Below are 22,063 nucleotides of genomic sequence, written 5' to 3' on the forward strand. Positions count from 1 at the left end.
CAAAAACAAAATGTAGGTCATCAACTGGCACCGTCTGGGTGATGTTCAGTAGGAGAGGAGGTGCTTGGCATGTTCATGGCCCTGGTTTTGATTCTGAGAACCAAACAAATAATAATAAACTGATTGTAGTGGTTTGAATAAGGATGCCCCCACTTTGGAGTAGATGTGGCCTTGTTGGAGGAAGGGCACCACTGGGGTTAGGCTTGGAGGTTTCAAAAAGTTCACATTAGGTTCAATGTAGTGTTCTCTCTCTCTCTCTCTCTCTCTCTCTCTCTCTCTCTCTCTCTCTCTCTCTCTCTCTCTCTCTCCCTCCCTCCCTCCCTCCCTCCCTCCCTCCCTCCCTCCCTCTGCCTACAGATCAGGATGTAGCTCTTAGCTATTCTTCTAACACCCACCTGCATGCTGCCATGCTCCCTGCCATAATGATAATGGACTAAGCCTCTGAAACTGTAAATGAGCCCCTGTCTTACTTAAGGTTTTACTGCTATGAACAGACACCATGACCAAGGCAACTCTTATAACGGACAACATTTAGCTGGGGTTGGCTTCCAGTTCAGAGGTTCATTCAGTCCACTATCATGGTGGTGGGAAGCATGGCTTCATGTAGGCAGACTTGGTGCTAGAAGAGCCAAGAGTTCTAAATCTTGTTCCGAACAAAGGCAGCCAGAAGGAGACTGTCCTTTGCAGGCAGCCAAGAGGAGGCTCTCTTCCACACTGAGTGGAACCTGAGAATAAGAGTCCTCAAAGCCTGCCTACACAGTGACACACTTTCTCTAACAAGGCCACATCTATTCCAACAAAGCCACATCTCCTAATAGCCAAGCATATTCAAACCACACAGCCCCCAATTAAATGCTTTCTCTTATAAGAGTTGCCATGGTCATGGTGTCTCTTCATGGCAATAGATATCCTAAGTCACTTGATAGAGTCCATTATTTTTTAAAGATAGCATGTGTTTAACTATTATACATATTTTTTAAATCTGACGCTAGGGCTGGAGAGATAGTTTAGTTTACAAAGTGCTTGTTGTGTAGGCTTGAAAAGTTGAGTCCAGTCCCCCGAAAAACACATAAAGAAACAAGGTAATTCTAACACAGGGGGAGACAGAAATAGGTAGATCTCTGGGCCTCTCTCATCAGCCAGCCTAGCCTACTGGTGTGCTTGAGGCCAGTGAGAGACCCTGACAGCACCCACGTAAGAGCATTCAAGATTAGTCTGTAGCCGCCATACACAGGCACACCCATACACAGGGGTAAACCTATACCCATCGGAGCGTGTACACATACACATAGTGAATAAAACATTAATTAAAATTGTTGCATCTGAGGCTGGATATGGGGATACAAATGTATAATCCCAGCATCTGGGAGGCTACCGCATGAGGATGACAAATTCTAAGCCAGCCCAAGCTACAGAGTTGGGGAGCTGGGGAAGAATTTGAAAACCCACCAAACAAGATTCTGAAACCCCAGGAAAGCCCTGCTCGTCTCTGGTAGACCAGCAGAGCTTCTGCGGAGGAGGGATTATTTTTGAAACTCCAGAATGACTGACCCACAGTCATTATTCTTTTTCTCGTTGATCTTTTGAGTTAATTAATTCTTACCTTATTTTCTGCACGTGAACAGTATAGTGATCTAGTAGGTAACACCTTTCACTGCGCCATACTGTCATCCTAAAGAGTTTGTTCACACTGCAAAAGCACAACACGGAGCGTGTGCAGTGAGAGAGGACAGCCAAGAGTCCAGACATGACAGTCACAGCAAGTTCAATAGTGCCATGGTCTTGAACTTCAAACGTTACTTTCTCTATTGGCCAACACATCTCAAACTGTTACCCTGGCTTTAACCATTACCCCTCTGTCCTTCCTACTCCAAGGTCATTGCTTTAACCCATCAAACACATCCCAACTCCTCCCTTTTGAAAAAAAAAATTGACTCCTATACTAAATATCTCCCCTCAGGGAGTTTTGTGATGTTTTTAATATGAAATGTTCCCTCTAGTGTTGGGTACTCAAATGCTTTAGCCCTGTGTGTGTTGCTAGTTTTATGTCAACTTGACATAAAGTAGAGTCCTTTTAAAAGGAGAAACATCAATTGAGAAAATGTCCTCAACAGATTAGCCTGTGGGCAACTCAGCAGTGTGGATTTTTTTTCTTTTTAATCACTCAGTAGAAACACTAACACACTGTATTACTTTGTTTTTTGTTGCTGGGATGAGACACCGTGACCAAGGCGAGTTATCAAAGAAAGCATTTAACAGGGCTCATGGTTCCAGAGGGTGAGGGTTTATGATGGTCGAGTGAAGCCATGGCGTCAGGAACAGCTGAGGGCTCACATCTCAGACCAAATCACAAGCAGAAGGCAGACATTAGGTATGGCTAAGTTTTGAAACCTCAAAGCTGTCCCCAGTCACAAACCTCTTCAAAGCTACATTCCTAGTCCTTTCCAACAGTTCCACCAACTCAGAACCAAGTATTCAAGCCCAAGAGCCTCTGGGGGATCAGATTCTCACCCAACAGTCCCCAGCTGTATGGGGAGGCTCCAGAACTGTGGCCTTGTTGGGAGAAGCAGGCTGATTTTGAGACTTTAAAGACTTACACTGAAAGACCCACAACGTGAGGACTCCCTCACGTTCTGACTCAGGAGAGGCGACACCCCAAAATCACCCACAAGAAACGGTCTTGCTGCAACTGCAAGAGGATTTTTATTCGAGAGCGTTCTCAGGCCCATGGTCATACACCACGCAGGGGTAGAGGACCATGGCGCCCCGAGTAGCTGAGTAAGGGGGTATTTAAAGGAAGAAACCACAATTCATGGAGGTGGGGAGGGTGTTGTTGGAAAATACCAAAAATACCAGTTAAGAGTCACAAGGAAGTATAAAGTCACAAGTGTCAGGTTATCTCTCAAGACAGTTTCTAAGAGCCCCTAACAATCTAAGAGCCCCTAAAGATAGCACATTTGCATTGCAGGTTCCAGTAATGGTCAGGGTGCCATTCTTTGAATTGAACCCAGGAAGAGGGTAGGTGGAGGAATGTCGCTATCTGTTTTATGACCAGTACCTGGAGCACTAAGCCACAAAGGCTACACTCCCAAGCCTGGGCCCAAAAGCCTCGAATTTTGTTTTTACATTGCTATACTTTTTTAATACTTCTTCAACACCATTTTCTAGTTTGCTCTCTCTACTTTGGGCTCCTGTTTCAGAGTGTGAGCCCTCAGCTTCTGCTCTCAGCATCCAGTTCCTAACACCTGCTGCTCCTTATCCCACCTCCCAACCCCCCTACCTCCCACCCCCACCCCCACCCGCTCTCATAGACTCTAACCTCCTGGAACCTTAAACTCTTTGTTCTGTAAGTTGCCTTGATCAAGGTGTTTTATCATAGCAATAGAAAAATAACTACTAAGCTGTTTCCTCAAGTCTCCTTCTCATATCAGCTGATCTGGAGCCAAATCCTAAGCAGGGATATGTGTCAGAGCTGAACCACACAGACGGCCATGTTCCTTCTGCCCTGCCAGCTTCCCTCTTTCCAGAGCCTGGCCTGACCCTGGAATAGAGCAGTGTCTGTGATCTGGCTCCCCAGGGGCTCCCAGGTCCCATTTGGGTTATATTTATGAAGGATCATAACCCGAGATCAAGAGTTTCCACTGGTGAGGCCAGAAAGGAGTCCTGTAAGGTCCCCACTGCTCACAGCACCCCTTGAAATCTCCCTCACGCCACCCCTGCAAACGTGCTAGGGAGTCTTCTTCCTGCCCCTCCCCCCTCCATCCTTTCTAGCCAGCTCTCAAAATAGCTACTTGTGGGCACTGCATTTCTAGATTTAGCTGTTTGTGACTTGTTGGGGGGGGGGGAGGGACAATTGGACTAGCCTCTGTATGGTACTCAATCGCTCACTGGTCTCTGTCCTCTGCCACAGTGTTCTAGGTTGTTTTTGTAGAAAATCAGTTTTAGATGAACCATGATGGTCTGGTACATGTACTTGTGGGCTATCAGACTATCCATTCTTCACGTTCACCCAGTACTCCATAAAAACAAAACACAGAACAAAAACAAAACACCCTTATAAACACTCCTATCTCCAAAGGAACAACAGCAACTCAAGAGCTCCATGCAACAAGTCCGTGTTTCTCAGCCTCATCTTGGCCCTCATTCTAGGCAGGTGTGGACCACAAAGCTCTTGGGTATTCTGCTGTTTTCAGGTCAGCTCGAACAGTGATAAAATGGTTCAGCAACACCTTCCTTCTCCTTACAGCCGTGGTTCTCGACCTTCCTAACGCTATGCCTTTGATACAGCAGTTCCTCGTGTTGTGGTGACCCAGCCATAAAGTTATTTCTGTTGCTATTGCATAACTATAACTGTGCTACTGTTAGGAATCATAATGTAAATATCAGTGTTTCCCGATCATGTCATCCAGCTGCCCGCCTCAAGGGGGGTCACGAGTCACAGGTTGAGAACCACTTCCTTACAGGCTCCAGCTAGGAGAACTGATAGAAATCAAGGACTTGGTAATGTTACCTTGCCTTGTTATTTATAATAACATAGATAATATTATCAGTCTGTTACTTCTGTATGTGCTTTTGAAACCACTAAAATACTGACTTCTTCTAACAGCTCCGTAAAACAGGTATTGCTATTCTCGTTTCCCAAACCAGGAACCGAGGTCAGCAGTGGTTAATTTTTTGGCCTAAGGTCCTATGCTAATGTCACAAGGACAGGACTTGAAGCCAGAAAGACAGTCTAGCTTGAGAGTCCAGGCTTGGGCTGGAGAGATGGCTCAGTGGGTAAGAGCACTGGCTGCTCTTCCAGAGGAGTTCAATTCCCAGCAACCACATGGTGGCTCACAACCATCTGTAATGGTGTGCTTAAAGACAGCGTCAGTATACTCACATACATTAAATAAATAAATAAATCTTTAAGAAAGACAGTCAGTCCAGGCTCTTGAATGTTACACTATGTAATATCTAGATCTTCAACTAAAGTGTTTATGTGCTTACTCATAAACTTGAGGGGAGGGGTCCAATGAGAATGGCCTGACTATAGAAGTTATCCCATACAGCAGAGCAGACCCCAGATAGGAAGGAAGATCTTTGGAATCATGATTGAATCCCATACCGACAGCCAAGCAGCTGAGTCCAGATTCTTCTCAATTTGGATTATCAAGCTTCTCGATTCATAATCCAAACACCTTCTTCAATATATACAGGAAACGATAGGGAGCTGGCCCCACCCTCTCATTATGGAGCAAGCTTACATGCTACTCGAGGACTTACTTTATGCCAGACCCCACATCCCCACTCAGATTCTTGCTGGGCTTGTTGACCGGACCACCTTGATTTGGGGTTTGCTTCCGGGTGATTGCTCCTGACACACCGAACTGACCCCCAGGGACTATTCAGAGTCTTCACGCACAGGCCCAGATCCTAGCCCTTCAGAGTAGGAGAATTCCGAGCGCAAACCCATCACACTCTTTTTTCCAGAGCAAACGACTCCCTTGCCTACATCCGGAACTGTTCTTCCTGTCCTAGTGAGCTCGGAGCTGGGTTCAGCACAGTGCCATTGCCCACACAGGACTAATTGTCTCCACTTCGCAGTACCAAACACTAATTAGCAACTGTGAAACCCATCACATCTCACTTTCCCTAGAGAGCCCCAACCTCTTCCCTTGCCTACCTTCTTGTATTCCTTTCCTCCATTCCCTCCCCTGGGCCTGATGGATTCCAGTGTTCGTTCCATCATTTGGCAGTGGGTGCCAGTTCCTGTGAGTATGCTCTTGTTTTCTCTGCAGCTCAAGGGTGTGAACTCTCCGCTCCCTCCGTGGGGAGAGTGGATGGCAAAGACCTGCTGGGTTAGGGCTCCCCCCCCCCCCGGGGTTTAAGATGCAGGTGGAGCTGTGTTTTCTTTCCCTAATATTTCCCTCCCAAAAGTTATCTGCTCTTTTTAGTTCCTCCAAATCGGAACACAGGAAACCATCGCACGCTTGCCCATCTTTGCCTTCCCAGACAATTTAGCAACAGTCAGAGCAGGTTGTAGGTGGCCTGAGCTCCCAGGCTCACCCCCCCTTCTCTCTTCTAGAAACCACACAATCCGTCCTTTTACTCTCTAGTATGACTCCTGGCCCCCATTTCTCTCTCTACCTGCCCCCCCCCTCTTCCCCTTTTGATGTAGATTCCTTTTCCAAGTGCCATTAGAGTGAAAAGAAGCAGACCTGGGGCCAAGGGCTGAGGAGCAGGAATATTAAAAGAATAAGGAAGATCATTATGGGAAGAGAAATAAACCAGGCTCAGAAAGACAAATAGCAGGTTTTCTCTTCTATGCAGACTCTGGATGTGGGGGGTGGGGGTGCGGGCGCAGGAGAGAGATGAAAATAGACAGGGGACCTTGCCGGGGAGGAAGAGATATTAAAAAAGAGGAGAAAACGGTGGAATGCATGTGACTTAAAAGCAGAAGGGGAGCCTTGGGCAGGAAGGGGCTGGGGGCAGGGGCGTCTTCTTTTCAGAACGGGAACAACTGGACGGTCAGACAGTCGGTCGGTCGGTCGGTCGTTTGCAAAAGCAGACAAAAGAAGCTCACTTGAAACTACCCCTCGAACCCTACAGAAATCAACTGCAAACAGACTCAAAACCTAGACTTTGAAGATGTGGAGGCGGGAAGACTGAGGCAAACTTGAGGTTAACTCAGCCTGTACGGGACTGCAGGCCTACCGCACGGCAAAGAAACCCTGTCTCAGGACAGCGGCAGCAGCGGCTACAATTAAGATTTTAGAATAAAGCACAGGGGGAAACTTTTTGTTTTTTTTTTTTTTGTTTTTTTTTTTGGTTTTTCGAGACAGGGTTTCTCTGTATAGCCCTGGCTGTCCTGGAACTCACTTTGTAGACCAGGCTGGCCTCGAACTCAGAAATCCGCCTGCCTCTGCCTCCCAAGTGCTGGGATTAAAGGCGTGCGCCACCACGCCCGGCTAGGGGGAAACTTTTTGCAACCTTAAGATAGAAAAAAAAGTCCTTAGGTGTAGCAAAAGCAAGACTCATAGAAAAGCATTATAAACCGAAGCTTCTCCTAAGAGAAGAGAGGTACAAGCTACAGGCAGAAAGAACTTGTGTTCCAGAGGTTTGTTTGTGTTTGGGGGTGTTTGTTTGTTTGTTTGTTTGTTTTTTAAGCACCGACTTACACTGTGTAACTCATACTGATCTGGAAGTCACTATATGGCCCTCGTTTACACCAAACTCACGCACTCCTCATTAACCTTGTGAGGGCCTGAGATTGCAGGCCTGAGTCACCATAGAATATGTTTTAAAATAAATTTTAAAAAATTTACTGGAGCTAGAAAGATGACTCCGTGGCTCGGAGTCTGGCTGCTCAAGCAGAGAAGTTCTGTTCCCGGAGTCCACATGTAGGCTCACAACCATCCATAACTCCAGTTTCAGACTATCTAGCATCTTGTTCTGGCCTCCACAGACACCAGGCAAGCTGACGGATCACACATGCAAGCAAAACACTCATGCACACATGGAAATAAGTCTTGTTGTTGTTGTTGTTGTTTGTTTGTTTGTTTTTCGAGACAGGGTTTCTCTATGTAGCCTCGGCTGTCCTGGAACTTACTCTGTAGACCAGGCTGGCCTCGAACTCAGAATCCGCCTGCCCCTGCTGGGATTAAAGGCATGCGCCACCCACCACTGCCTGGTGAAAATAAGCCTTAAACATCAGAGAAAGTCAGGGGAGGCTGAAGAAATTGCTCAATGGTTAAGAGTCTTAGCATCAGCCAGATGTGGTTTTAATACCAGCGTTCAGGTGGCAGGGGCAGGAATATCTCTGAGTTGGAGGCCAGCCTGGTCTATAAGCCAGAACTACATAATAGAGAGACCTTCTCTTAAACAAACAAAACAAGATCTGGGTAGTGGTGGTGCACACCTTTAACCCCAGCACTCAGGAGGCAGAAGGCAGATATCTGTGAGTTCAAGGTCAGCCTGGTCTACAAGGTCAGCCTGGTCTACAGATGGGAGTCCCAGGGGGCCAAGAACAAAAGCAAACAAAAGATAATTGTGTCCAATCGTGGTCCAGCATACAGATAATCTCAGCACAAGGAGGCTGTGTCAAGATCATGGGTTCAAAGCCAACACGGGCTACATAATGAAACCTTAGCTTTAAAAAAGGAAATAAAACACAAAAAGATAAAAGAAAACCCAAATGCAAAAATAATTGTATGAGTCAGCCCGGTGTTGGCAAAGCACCTAAAGACAGTCCACGTAAGAGCAGCTTAGCTGATACTTCCCCCTGGCCACAACCTTAGGGGCCCCAAAACTCAACTCACTCTCCCTTCCCCCTTCTGTTCCTTCTTCTCTCCCTTTGCTGCTTTCCCCTTTAGTGGTGTTACCACAGCAACCATTGTCACCAGAAGAGGAAGACAGTGTTTCCCCCTCCTCTTTTCCAAGCTGCAAGTCAAAACCAGTTTTGGGAAGGGTGAACTATTCAGCTCTCTCCACACTCTTCACACCCCCGGGCTCTTTAAAGAGCGATCAGGGATGGTTAATAGCAGCAATAACCAGGAGCGAGGATCATTCCATGGTACCTGGGCCAACTGCATTTGTATTACACGACTTGGGTGCTGTGCAGATAAAAACACACAGATTCTAGTACTGCTACGATTATTTAGCTTTGATGGACAACCATAGATGCCCAGTTCTCTCTGTAGACAAGGACAGAGAAACCTAAAAAGAGCTGGAAGCCTAAAAAATTCTAAATATAAGCCTTAAAAAAGACCCCACACCACCACCATGCCTGGCAGTGGTGGTACATACTTTTAATCCCAGCACTCAGGAAGCAGAGGCAGGTGGGGCTTTTTGTGAGCCCTAGGTCAGCCTGATCTACAGAGTGAGTTCCAGGACACCCAGGGCTTCACAGAGAAGACCCTGTCTCCGAAACCCAAACCAACACCCCCAAAACAATCTCCCTTTGTCTTTATATTGACATAAATCCAAGGTTTCACAAATTCCATTTTCAAGAAGAAAAGGGAGCTGGAGTTAGTGGCTATTTTTCCAGGTGGTGGGTGGTAAGAGGCTTTGTTCTTAATCCCCCATGAGGGGTTTCTATGCTGACGAGATTTCCCCCCCCCCCGCCCCCCAGTGTTCAATGGAAGCCACTGCTAACTGCCTTACAGTACAGAAGCCTCTGGGATCCCGTGCCCCTGTGCGACCCTGGACTGCTGTTTTTGGAGATCTGTTGGAACTGTTTCAACTCTTTCAGCGCAGTAACCAGCTGCAGTCCTCAAACAGCTTCAGAAAGGCTTGCTCAAGGTCACCCTCAAGATAACAACAGAAAAAGAACTAGGAACCCTTTCCTGAGTTTTTCCATATGCACATTCCTCTCCTAATACAGAAACTATAAGACCAGACGCCTGACATCTTAGATGCCTCTTACCTCAAGACTAGACCTTAAACAGCACCAGCTTCCTGGTTTGTCCCTCTCCCCTTGGCCACCCACCCTGTTTTCTGGACTAGCCCCCACCCCCCTGGTTTGTCCCTCTCCCTCACTCTGTTTCCTGGAATAGCAGTACCCCCCACTAGAGTCAGGGGCAGAACTCTGTGCCCTGCCAACTCATGGTATGCAATGAGTCAACAGCCCCTGCCCATTCCCCCCAGCACGGGCTGCCACGATTTAATGAGGGGTTATTTGTGGCACTCAGCACACAGCTTGGAGCCGAGCCTTTACCCCATACTGAGGAGTAGGGGCTGGGGGGAGAGAGGAAAGCCAAAGCTTCATTTATTACTATAATCTTCAATGTGCATCCCACCAGCGGTGTTAACATTCTAAAATAAACGTATTAATCCCCCTACAGCCTACAAAGCAAACACTCAGCTGGAGGCCTTTGTGTGGGAGGGAGGTGGCACCAAACACAACAGAATGGTAAACGGCACCTCTTTTCCCTGGGTGGGGGTTGGGAACCAGGTGATGCCTTCTGGAGGCCGGCAGTGGGAAGCAGAAATCAAGCTTCGAGGTTGATGAAGAAAGCTCAGCCCTGTGGTATGTGGTAGCTTGCCCGCCCGTGGTAACAACTCAGCCCTGTAACAGCAGTAGTCAGGAGGCCGAGCCACGAACATCTCAGAGGCTAATCTGAGCCAGTGAGTTCTAAGTCAGCCTAGGCTAGCGATGCAGGAAGAAAGGAAGGAGACAGGCCGGGCTTCCATGAGTCTGAATGGTGAGAAGAATGTCCCAGGTCTAAAGTCATTGTTTGCCTTTGCTGTAGGTTTTTGTTTTATTTGTTTTTAAAGATTTATCTATGTTTTTAATGTATGTGAGTACACTGTTTCTGTCTTCGGACACACCAGAAGAGGGCATCAGATCCCATTACAGATGGTTGTGAGCCACTATGTGGTTGCTGGGAATTGAACTCAGGACCTCTGGAAGAAGAATCAGTGAGTGCCCTTAACCACTGAGCCATCTCTCTCCAGTCCCCTGTTTAGTTTTGTTTTGGTGTTTTGACACGGGGTCTCAAGTAGCTCAGGCTGAATTCCTGATCTTCTTGCTATAACCTCCTAAATACTAAGATTATAGGCACACACCACCACACCTAGCCACCAAGTCTAGGCCTCTGGGCCTTTATTTAAGGACACTTTGAAGGAATGCAGATTTCATTTAGAGAGAGAGAGGGCAAGGGAGAGGGAGAGGGGCATTCGGTGTTCTGTTCACTGACTCTCATTCCTCCTGATTCTCACGTTCTCTCCCTCTCCCAAGCTCTCATGTAACCCAGCCAGGCTTCAGACTCATTACCCAGAAAGGACCTTTTCCAGTTTCTGAAACTCCTTCCTCCCACTCCTGAGTGCTGGGATTCTAGAATCCTGTTCTATGCAGTACTGGGGATCAAACAAAGAGTTTTGTCTGCCCTAAGCAAGCCTGAGCTTAGGCTTTGCTTGCTTTTGCTTATTCGTTTATTTTTTGGCACAGGGTCTCCCTTTGTACCCGAGACTGGTCTTGAACTGGCTACATAGCTGAGGGGCCTCAAACTCATCCTCCTGATTCCACCTCCTAGACTACAGATGTGCACCATCACAAAGGAGTTATGAATCTACTTTGACGGAGCTTACTGTGTGTGAGACAGGACGAGTACTGTACTAGGAGTTGAACCCAAAGGATTTACACATGCTAGAAAGTTGTTCTGCTTCTGAGCAGTCCCTTATCTCGTGTGTGTGTGTGTGTGTGTGTGTGTGTGTGTGTGTGTGTGTGTGTGTGTGTTATGCATGTGGCAGGTGTATGTATACATGTGAGTAGGTACAGTAGTGGTGGAAGAACAGCCTCAGGCAACATTCTTCAGGAGTCAGAGAAAGTCAGAGTATAGACACTTCCAGAGCACCCTGAGCTTCATAGATGGGATCCTAGGTCAAACACCAAGCTGTGCCCGTTGGGGGTGGGAGTTGAAGGTAGTAAGACATGGTGATACCGGGCTCTAATTCCACTACTTGGGAGGCAGAAGTAGGAGAGTTGCAAGTTGAAGGTCAGTGTGGGCAATTTAGTATAAACCTGTCTCAACCTAACATAAAAAGGGGCTGGGCATGGTGGTCAGTGCCTGTAACCTATCATTTGGGAGGTAAAGGTAGTTAAGAGGAGGTGGCCAAGGTACAAGTAGATCTCTCAAGAAGTTAATTAATTAATTAAAATTTAAAGGGAAGAGATAACTTAGTGATAAGGTATTTATTTTGGGTTCGATCTCCAGTGGTATTCTTTTTTAAGTTGCATGTAAATGAGATTACTCTATATTCAATGGAGCAACAAGTTAAAAGAGTCCTGAAGGAAAGAGACATCAGCAGTACTGGGCCCTTGCCCTTTAGTACAACACAGATTCAGATAAGGCTTGGGCTCAGGTTCCTCACCTGTAAAATCAGAAAATGGGGCCAAATGATCGTTAGAGCTCTTCAGCAAATCTACAATTCTATCACTAAAATAGCTTGATATTTCACTTTGAGGTTATCCTGGTAAAAGATATACCTCCTGACTTTCAACCTTGAAGAAATTTTGCGAAACAAAGTTTAGTTTTTCTATGATAAACCACACTTACAAAAAAATGACTTGGAGAGCCGGAGAGACGGCTCAGTGGTTAAGAGCACTGACTGTTCTTCCAGAGGTCCTGAGTTCAGTTCCCAGCAACCACATGGTGGCTCACAACTACCTGTAATGGGATCTGATGCACTCTACTGGTGTGTCTGAAGACAGCTACAGTATGCTCATAAAAATACATCTTTTTTTTTTTAATGACTTGGAAATTTAGAAAAGTAAATGAAAGAATTGGTAAGCATCCACAGAACCAACACTTTGAAAAGATAGAGGGGGCTGGAGAGATGGCTCAGTGGGTAAGAGCACCCGACTGCTCTTCCAAAGGTCCGGAGTTCAAATCCCAGCAACCACATGGTGGCTCACAACCATCTGTAACGAGATCTGGCGCCCTCTTATGGAGTGTCTGAAAAGATAGAGGTTGGTTTATCTTCTTCCCCTCAGTCAGGATCACAATCTCCATCATGTCTGCTAGTTAGGGCCCACCACAGATAGGCAGGAAAGATGCATCGGACTCACAACACTCTCTATGATCACCTGGCCCACAAAAACTTGACATTCCGTGAGATACCTGATCATAGCTGCTGTTCGGGAGAATGAGTCATCTCTGTACTCAGATCACAGGATGACAAAACCATCAGCTTCTCACCATCCAGAAAAGTCTTAGTCAAGCAGCTAAAGCCGGCGACATAAATGGGTGAGCAAGAAAGGGATGAACCATGAGAGAAGGTTGTGGACCAAATTCCGGTTTCCCTATTTTAGAAAACAGATCTCCGGAGATAGAAGACATTCTAATAACAAGCTGTCAGTCCTATGTTTTATATTCAATTTAACCAAACAGCATAATAAGATAATAAAATAATAATAAAACGTAATATAATAATAAAGCATCAATCAGGAAGAGAGGAACTTGGAGGGTAAGTTCCCTAACAACTGGCTCATAGAAGGCTCACTAGAACTACGTCATTCCAAATGTCCTTTGTGGGGAAGATTGCAGATGAAGACAGGTGTGCACAGGGAAAGAAAGGGATCCCTAGAGAGCAATATCTTGTTTCCGTTAGGTAAGAACACCTCGGAAGAATAATAGAGGAGAGAATAGCAGCTTCAAGTTCTCTTCTAATGATCTAGATGATCTGTCCCTTGGTCTATCCTCTGCCAAGCTAAAACTCGGGAGAGGAACTATGGGAACTGTCGCTGGAGTAATCCGTGACTCCCATTTCAGCAGAGTGACTGCTGGCCCAAAGGATTCGCCCGGCTAGGTGTCTCAGAGATAAGAAATGCCACGGCTTCATACAAAACCCCAGCGTTCTGCTTCCTGCAGCCAGCCGCTCTGCATAAAAAGGGATTATAGGACAGAGCCCTCGGGGACTGAACATTTCCCACACCCAAGCTTCACTGGAACCAGGGGGAAAGTTATTAAAGGACCGGAGACAGACTGTGATTCACAGCAATCAAGTCCTGCCTCCAGCTGTGAACACAGACAAGCTGAAGATGAGTCCCTCCCTGCAGCTTCTGTGCACAAGAGCATGCAGACACTGAGAAATGCACCGCTGCAGTACTGAGTGACAGCAGACAGCCACCCAGAGAAAGCAGAGATAGCCATTCTGCTCTGCAGCCCTACCAGAACCTTCCTCGCATGCACATTCCGTTGCCCTGGTCCAGAGCCCCCTCCCCAGTCGTTCCTCAGTGGAATCAGGAATCTCTTAAAGATATCCCAAATCTTCTCATTCAGGAAGCAGTGTCTCTGAAGCAAGAAAATAAGCAGATGGGGGAGGTGAAACCGACATAATATTCGGGGTACATGGCTTTCCAGGCTTGGGCACATCAACTTGAAAGAGGGGGTCCATGGACTAGGGTTGAAGGAAATGAAACCCAAGGGATCCAGAGCTCCAGGCAACACTTCCGATTTTATCAGAGTTTCTAACAAGAGGAAGAAAACAGACTGGTTCTTAGCCTGTAGGGAAAGAGATCTCCCCCTTGGGGCTCTGGTTTAGAAACAGCTGGTCTCTGTGAACACCCAGGTGGCTGTCTCTGGATATTATAAATATTCATCCCTGAAGCAAGGCTCCACTCTGTATTAGGAGACAGCCTGGACGGTTAAATTGCTAACTAGCCCCAGTTTGCTCTGAAAGCTTAGGAAGCTGAGTAGTCTGGTACACAGAGTCCCCACTGACAGATCCTACCCTTATCATTCCGCAGAGCCCCCAGTTAAGGCGAGTCAAGTGCAGCTGCTGTCTAGAGTAGCCCAAGCTTTGACTTCCCTAAGCGCACTCCAAACTGTTCTTACCATGCAACAGCATTGCACATCACTAAATGTCACTTGAAAAGCCCTCTAACATGTGCCCTGCCCCGGGGGCCATGCGTGTCTCCTCATGTTAGTTAGCACAAACTAACCACAAATCATGTCAGCACAGTCTTTTCAGATAAACTCCCCAGTGGGGGATAGCTTGGATTCAAATTGTCAGATTTAGAAACGTGATGCTGGGGAAGAGGGCTTGGAACCCTAGACCTTGGCGGGGTAAGAGAGCAAAGAAAGTCTCCTTTCTCGTGTCAGTGCTGGAAAAGGCCAGAGAAGGTCACTCCTTTTCATTTTATTATTAGTTTCTTCCTGCAGGATTGCCATGGTCACTGTCACCATGAGCTGAGGTACTGGAAACTTTCCTTCCTCTGCAGCCCACCAAGCGAGCTGGATTTTCCAGGATAAACTCAGTGGACATAGCAACCAAGACAACATAGCAGCTGGCACTAATTGACTCCCTAGGTGATAACTTTTGGTAAGAGTCAGCAGAACTACTGAAAATATTCATCTTTCCTAGCTAAACAGGCCCAGGCTCCAGGGAATCCTCTCTGTCTCTTGTCTCTGTCTCTCTGTCTCTCTGTCTCTTTGCCTCTCTCTCTCTCTCTCTCTCTCTCTCTCTCTCTCTCTCTCTCTCTCTCTCTGCTTTCAGTATTGGAGATTGAACCCACTCATTGCTAGCAAGTGCTCTAAGGAGGCTTGGCAATTCTTAAGTTGGTTTTCTGTAACTTGAAACACACACACGCACACACACACACACACAAGCTAACTCAGATTCCAGATTGAGAACCTATTAGGACTCCAGGTAGAGCGCTAAGTACTTGGCATATATAATTTAATCTTTTAGAACAACCAGTGTTACCTTCATTTTACAGATAGAAAGCTGAAGCACAGACAAATTAAGTGATGCTCCCATGGCCACAGAGCTACTAAGTAGCACAGCTAGGCACTGGCATATAGCTGAGCAACATACTGAACACAAGGGCGCGCTTACTAGGAATGGGGCCGCAGAAGGCAGGCATGCTAAGCCACTGTTCAGATCAACATCATCCGGGAATGACAATCTTGTCTCCTGATAAGAGGATCTGCCTGGGATGCTACAAATTAAGTCAGATAACAGGGTCAGTTCTTCTTAATGTCTTACCATGGACAGTGAGTGGTCTTTGAACCGAGTCAACCAGTTACAGGACCGGGTTGGCTCTCAAGACCATCACCACAGAACCTGTGCGAAAATTTGGATGTAACAGGCACTGCAGCGGGAGGTCTTCTCTGGAAGAGAACATCTCCCCAGGTGCTAGATGTGCCTTCCTCCTCTACAGTATTCATGGACGGCAGGTACCCCCCCCCACACACACACACACACATCGTTCCTCATTGAATAAGTGAAAACTGCCACCCGAAGGGAGGGAGTTAGGTGGCCAGGGATGGAGCTGTTGGCTGCTGCTTATGGTGTGCAAGACCCACACAGTCCTAGCGGAGGCCCGAGAGAACTGAAGTGAGGGCATCAAAGAAAGCCACGGTAACCTCGGAGCAATACGATAGATGCGGAGGATAGCACCCAAGAGACAGTTTATCTACCCGAGAGCTCAGTTCCCACTTACAGCTGACTCCAGTCACCCCCTTCCCAAAGCACTATCGCAATTGTTAGGCTAAAAGCACCCCCTGCTAGTGGCTTCCGAGAGCCGGGAGGTAGGTGCTTTCCTAGAGGGGCAGTGGTGTCCATCCAGAGAGTACCTCTAGCTTCCCGGGACCTGGAGCCGCAGCCTTCTCCCCGCCGCAGCCCGGGCCCGGAGCGCGGAGGTGACGGAGTATGCCGAGTGGCACCACTCACCTCGCTCATCCCGGCGGCCGGACGGGGCGTGGCAGGCGCAGGTGAGGCAAGGGGTCCTCCGAGATGCGTGCGTGAACCGCGGCCGGCCGAGAGTTGCTGGACTCCGGGGCAGGGGCCCTGGATGGCTCGGAGGGGAGAGTGCACGCTGCGAGCTGCTGCTTAATGCTGCCCCAAATGCTCCGGCTGCAGCGCTGCTCAGGGAGCCCCTTCTGACCTGGTCCTGTCAGCAGCTCCGGGCGCCTTGACCGGCTCCACCTTTTATAGTGAGCTGCGGTCCCTGCCTCCAGCCCAACCAATAGAAACTCTGCCTAGTGCAGACTGACAGCTCCTTGAACCCAGTGGTGGCAGGCTCAGAAATCTGCTGCATTTCCAAACTAGGGTAAGACGGAGAGAGCGGGAAGGAGGGGGGAGACCATGGGGGGATGAGAAGACAGAAAACGAAGTAGGGAACCGGTAAAGGAAAGAGAAGTAGTAAGTAGTAGCTGAAGAAACTGAACTCTGGTCCTCTTGAAGAACAGCTAAGGCTCTTGAGCCTTAGCTCAACCTCACATGGTATATATCGTTTAAGAAAAAAGAAAATAAACAGAACACAGGTAATCACACAGACTTTTTGATAACTTTAGTTAAATGTAGTTCTGTTTATCTATCTAGTCTTCATCTAAGGAAATTCTTTAAATTTTCAAGCCTACAGTTCTTGTTGACTTCGTAAAAATCTCTTACAGCTTCAGTCAGTCAAACCCGGATACTTTCAGCTTTCACAGATATATTCTAACTTGACTCTTTGTGTTTATACATTTCCTCTGTTGGGTTAGAAATTAGGAAGACGGGGGGGGGGGGGGGAGATCCATCTGAGACCCTGTGATTCTGTTTCTAATAGGAATCTGGTTGCCTCCGTTACTAAAGTTCTAACGAGGCTAGCTCCTACTCACTCTGTGCAGCCTACTCCTCTGGAATCTTTCTAATGAACAATTAATTAGCATTGAAAAGGTTGTCCTGGGCTGGTGAGATGGCTCAGTGGGTAAGAGCACCCGACTGCTCTTCCAAAGGTCTGGAGTTCAAATCCCAGCAACCACATGGTGGCTCAAAACCATCTGTAATGAGATCTGATTCCCTCTTCTGGAGTGTCTGAAGACAGCTACAGTGTACTTACATATAATAAATAAATCTTAAAAAAAAGAAAAGAAAGAAAACCCGAAAAAAAAAAAAGAAAGAAAAAGAAAAGGTTGTCCTTAGTGAAACAAACCTTAATTCTTGCTGCTATGAAACGAGTTTGAGATGATAATGAGAATTCGCCCTCTAGGTTAGGGATCAGCTAGCTTTCCAGGTAACAATCAAATAATAAATGTTTTTTCTTTGTAGGATCGATGTACTCTTTGCTGAGCCATTTCCTACTGCACTTGAATACAGGCACAAATAATTATGTCAACAAACAGCTATGGCTCCATCTGATATAAATGTATTTGTGACCACTGAAGTGCACCTGTACAAACATGGGCATATGGCATATACTCATACATATAGTAAATAAATTTTAGTGTATATGATGGTCTGTATATGCTTGGCCCAGGGAGAGGTAGCCTTGTTGGAATAGGCATGTCACTATGGGCCTTTAAGGTCCTCATCCTAGCTGCCTGGAAGTGAGTCTTCCTCTAGTGGTCTTCAAACTATGAACTCTCAGCTCCTCCTGTACCATGCCTGCCTGGATGCTGTCATGCTTCCACCTTGATGAAAACAGACTGAACCTCTGAACCTGTAAGCCAGCTCCAATTAAATGTCCTTTTAAGAGTTGTCTTGGTGGGGCTGGAGAAATGGCTCAGTGGTTAAGAGCACTGTCTGCTCTTCCAGAGGTCCTGAGTTAAATTCCCAGCAGCCACATGGTGGCTCACAACCATCTCTAGTGGTTCTGATGCCCTCTTCTGGTGTTTGAAGACAGCTACAATGTACTCATGTACATACAATAAATAAATTAAAAAAAAAAAAAAGAGTTGTCTTGGTCATGGTGTCTGTTCACAGCAGTAAAGCCCTAACTAAGAAAGAAGTTGGTACCAAAGACTGGGGAATTGCTGTGATAGGCCTGACCATGCTTTTGTTTGGAAGAACGTGGATTTGGGGACTTTGGATTTGGAAAGCAGTGGAATTCTTCAAGTGGGTCTTAATGGGCTATCCTAGTAGGAATATGGAAGACTTTGATGCTGAGAGTGAGTTGAATGGTGCAGACCTGGTCCAAGAGAAGAATTTCAGTATATGGCATAGAAACTGTTTTTGCAATATTTTGGTGAAGAATGTAGCTGCTTTTTGCCATTGGCTGAAGAGTCTGCCTGAGGCCAAGGTGAAAAGATTTAGATTAATTGCTTTGAAAAAAGAAGTCTCAAAACAGCCTGGTATAAATTCTGTTGTGTGGTTACTAAAGTTCACTCTTATGAAGAGCATTTTAATGAAAAGGAGCAAGCTGGGAAAGGAAAAATACAAAATACATGGTTCAGGTATTAAAGGGACACCAGGAAGGAGAATGGAGCTGAATTCTAGGTTCTAGGAGATAACAGATTAAGGGAGTGGGACCTTGGGGCAAGATACAACCTAACTAAGTTTAGATCCAGGCATAGTGGTACACAATTTTAATCCCAGGATACAGGCATGCAGATCTCTGAATTCAAGGTCAATCTATAGAGCAAGAGTCAGGACAGTCAAGTTTAGGCAGTGAAGGAGTTGAAAAACAGAACGCTAATGATAAAGTAATAGAACAAGGGGGGGCATGTTCCAGCCCCTGCAAGTTGCAGAACTCGGCAGCTTCAGCCATGTGGCTCTGGATTTAGAGTGAAAAATAGAAGGGTCTATTGGGACAATTGATGCTGGTTAGCTGGAGCTAAGTAATTAGTGGTGATTAAGAAGAGATCAACATTACTGAGGTGATATTTTCTGGAAAGTGTTATCTGAGAGCACAAAGAAGCTGTGTTTCAGAGATAGCCAAGGTTATACCTCATGCTGCATCTGGACTTGATAATGTGTTAGAATCACCTCAGTGATACTGGTTTTGGGGGTATGAAGGGGTCATGGAGAGCAGCTGAGGCTTGGCTCTGTGAGAGGCCATTGAAGGCACAGGTGAAGGTACAGCCTCAGTTGCAGTTGATGGCCCAGGACTGAAGGGGTCATGCAAAGGAGCTGAGGCTTGGCACCATGAAGAGAACCTATGAGAGGCTACTGGTGAAGCCTAGTTGCAGCAGAAGACCCCAGTGTATTGGAGATGCTAGTACCATGGGATGATCACCAAGAGCAGCAGCAGCAGTGGAATGGATCAACCTGAGAGTGCTACAGAGGCCAGAGCTGGAGAAGTGACACTAGCCCTTTGGAGGAGTCAAGAACATCATGTGTGTATTGTAGACATTAAAACAAGAAGCTATAACATTGACGTTACCTAGGAGACCCTAAGATGTTCAAGATGCCAGAGCTGTAGGCTATCTGTTGAGGAAAGCTGCTAACAGGGAGTGGAACCAGCCCAGGAGAAAGAAGTTTGTTGCAGTCAACAAAGATGAAAAGGAAGTTGGAGATCTGAAAGAGTGCTTTGGCATCAGACATAGAGATGCAGAGTTTGGAGTTTGCCCAGCTGGTTTCCTATCTTGCTTTGGGGATTACAGTTAAGTGACTGGATGAATCTCAGAAGAAACTTTCAACTTTGGACTTTAACATTGTTGAGACTGCTATAGACTATGGGGGCTTTGGAAGTTAGACTAAATGTATTTTTTATTACTCTGTGGTAGGTATGGCCCCCATAGACTTGTGTGTTTGAACAAGCCTATGGGGGGCCAGGGAGTGGAATGTGGTGGTTTTATCTGTTTGGCCAAGGGAATGGCACTATTAGGAGGTGTGACCTTGTTGGAGTAGGCGTGTCACTGTGGACCTGGGTTTTAATACCCTCATCCTAGCTGCCTGGAAGTGAGTCTTCCACTAGCAGCCTTCAGATGACGATGTAGAACTCTCAGCTCTGCCTGCACCATGTCTGCCTGGACACTGCCATACTCCCACCTTGATGGAAACAGACTGAACCCTTGAACCTGTAAGCCAGCCCCAATTAAGTGTTGTCTTCTATAAGAGTTGCCTTGGTCATGGTGTCTGTTCACAGCAGTAAAACCCTAACTAAGACAGTGTAAAAAACATTCTTTTTTTTTTTTTAAAATAAGTTATATTCCCAAAGAAACTAATAGTACTACATGATGGGAAATAAATGATCTAATTGCAGAATCTGGTTTTTTTTAATTATTTCATTTTCTTAGAATTTAGTTTTTGTTGAGTATGGTGGTGCGTACCCTTTAATTCCAACACTTGGACAATAGAGGCAAGTGGCTTTCTGTGAGTTTGATGCCAGCCTGGTATACATAATGAGTATACCAGTGGACAGCCACAGCTACATAATAGAGAGAACTTCTTTCAAAGAAAGAAAGGGAGAAAGAAAGAAAGAAAGAAAGAAAGAAAGAAAGAAAGAAAGAAAGGAAGGAAGGAAGGAAGAAAGGAAGGAAGGAAAGAAAGAAAAGGAAAAGAAAACAACACAAAATAACAATATATTATTTGTTTAATGTAAGTAAGTATTTTCCTACATATACTGCATATACTGCATATACTGTATGTGTGTCTGGTGCCCATGGAGGCCAGAAGAGGGTGTCAGATCCCAGGAGCTAGAGTTACAGGTGCTGTGAGCCCCCAGGGGAACTGAATGTAGGTCCCTCTGTCAGTGTAGTACGTGTTCTTAACTATCCTGCTAAGCCTCTAACTCTGATTTATTCTATTTTGTTTTTTAAATTATTTTTATTTTTGTTTTATGTGCATATGTGTATGTATATCTGTGTACCATATGTGTGCCCGGTACCCACAGAAGCCAGAGGCGGGCATTGGATCCCCCAAGATTGGAGTTATAGACAGTTATGAGTCACCATGTGAGTGCTAGGAATTGAACTTGGGTCCTCTGAAAGAACAGCCAGTGTTCTTAATTGCTGAGCCCCTGATTTATTGTACATTTAATTATGTGTGTGTGTGCTCCTGGGGAGGGAACACTGTACATGTAAGTGCAGGTGTTCCTGGAGACCAGAGAGGTTACTGAATTGCTTCGGAACTGGAGTTACAAGTAGTTGTAAGCCACCCTGGTGTGGATACTGAGACTAAGCTCCTCTGAAGAGCTGCCCAGGCTCTTAACTCCTGAGCCATCTCTACAGCCCCAGTAAAACCATTCTTATCTGTAGGAAGCTATATTTGGCTCATAAATCATAACTGCCAATCCCTGACACAGATGATAATATATGATATTATATTTATACAATAATATATCATGATAATATAAATACGTCTAAATATGCTATAATAGTTAGTCACATAATGATAAAGAGTAATATGTAAAAGAAAGATATTAGTTAGGACCAAAAGAGTCAAAAGCTTCCTGGGGAAGGTAAGATTGAAGTTGAGTCTTAAAGGAAGAGGTTCAAAAACAGTAAGGAATATAGACAAGTGGAAGGAGGAAATCTGGGTAATAACAAGAAAAATACAATTAAAGAAGATATGGAAAAATACAGTTAAAGATATATTGGAGGGTCTTGACTATCAGAGGAAGTTTTCAAACTTAGCCCCTATACAAATTCAACTGTTATGGCTGAGAAAATAGCTCAGAAGCCAGAAGTGCTTGCCACATAAGCCAGATGACCTGAGTTCACTCCCTGAAACCTATAAAATGGTGGAAGGAGAGAACTGACCCCACAACGTTGCCCTCTGACCCCCATGCATGTTTCATGGCATGAGTTCCCTCCATCATACACATGACAATATTAAGTAAAATAAGCAAACAAATACTGTGGCCTCCCTTCCCCCAGCCTGGAACCTGCTTGCTCAAGGGTGGAGCTACCGGCTCATTCGTCCTGTCACGCCT

General features: G+C 46.0%; 1 protein-coding gene across 2 annotated transcripts in view; it reads right to left on the minus strand.

Annotated features, from left to right (window-relative positions):
- The window catches only part of Pcp4l1 (Purkinje cell protein 4 like 1), a 43,495-nt gene that overhangs the window by 7,255 nt on the left and 14,177 nt on the right, over positions 1-22,063 (minus strand). The window contains exon 1 of one of the 2 annotated variants that reach the window (XM_021177217.3): positions 16,159-16,410. The exons of the other annotated variant lie outside the window; for it this stretch is intronic. Coding sequence (XP_021032876.1) covers positions 16,159-16,167 — 9 coding nt within the window. The 5' untranslated portion in view covers positions 16,168-16,410. Of the gene's footprint in view, positions 1-16,158; positions 16,411-22,063 lie in introns of those variants that run through there. 2 annotated transcript variants of the gene reach the window in all.

This window comes from Mus caroli, unplaced genomic scaffold (assembly GCF_978045245.1).
Source record: "Mus caroli unplaced genomic scaffold, Mus_caroli_1 scaffold_1, whole genome shotgun sequence".
NCBI lineage: Eukaryota > Metazoa > Chordata > Mammalia > Rodentia > Muridae > Mus > Mus caroli.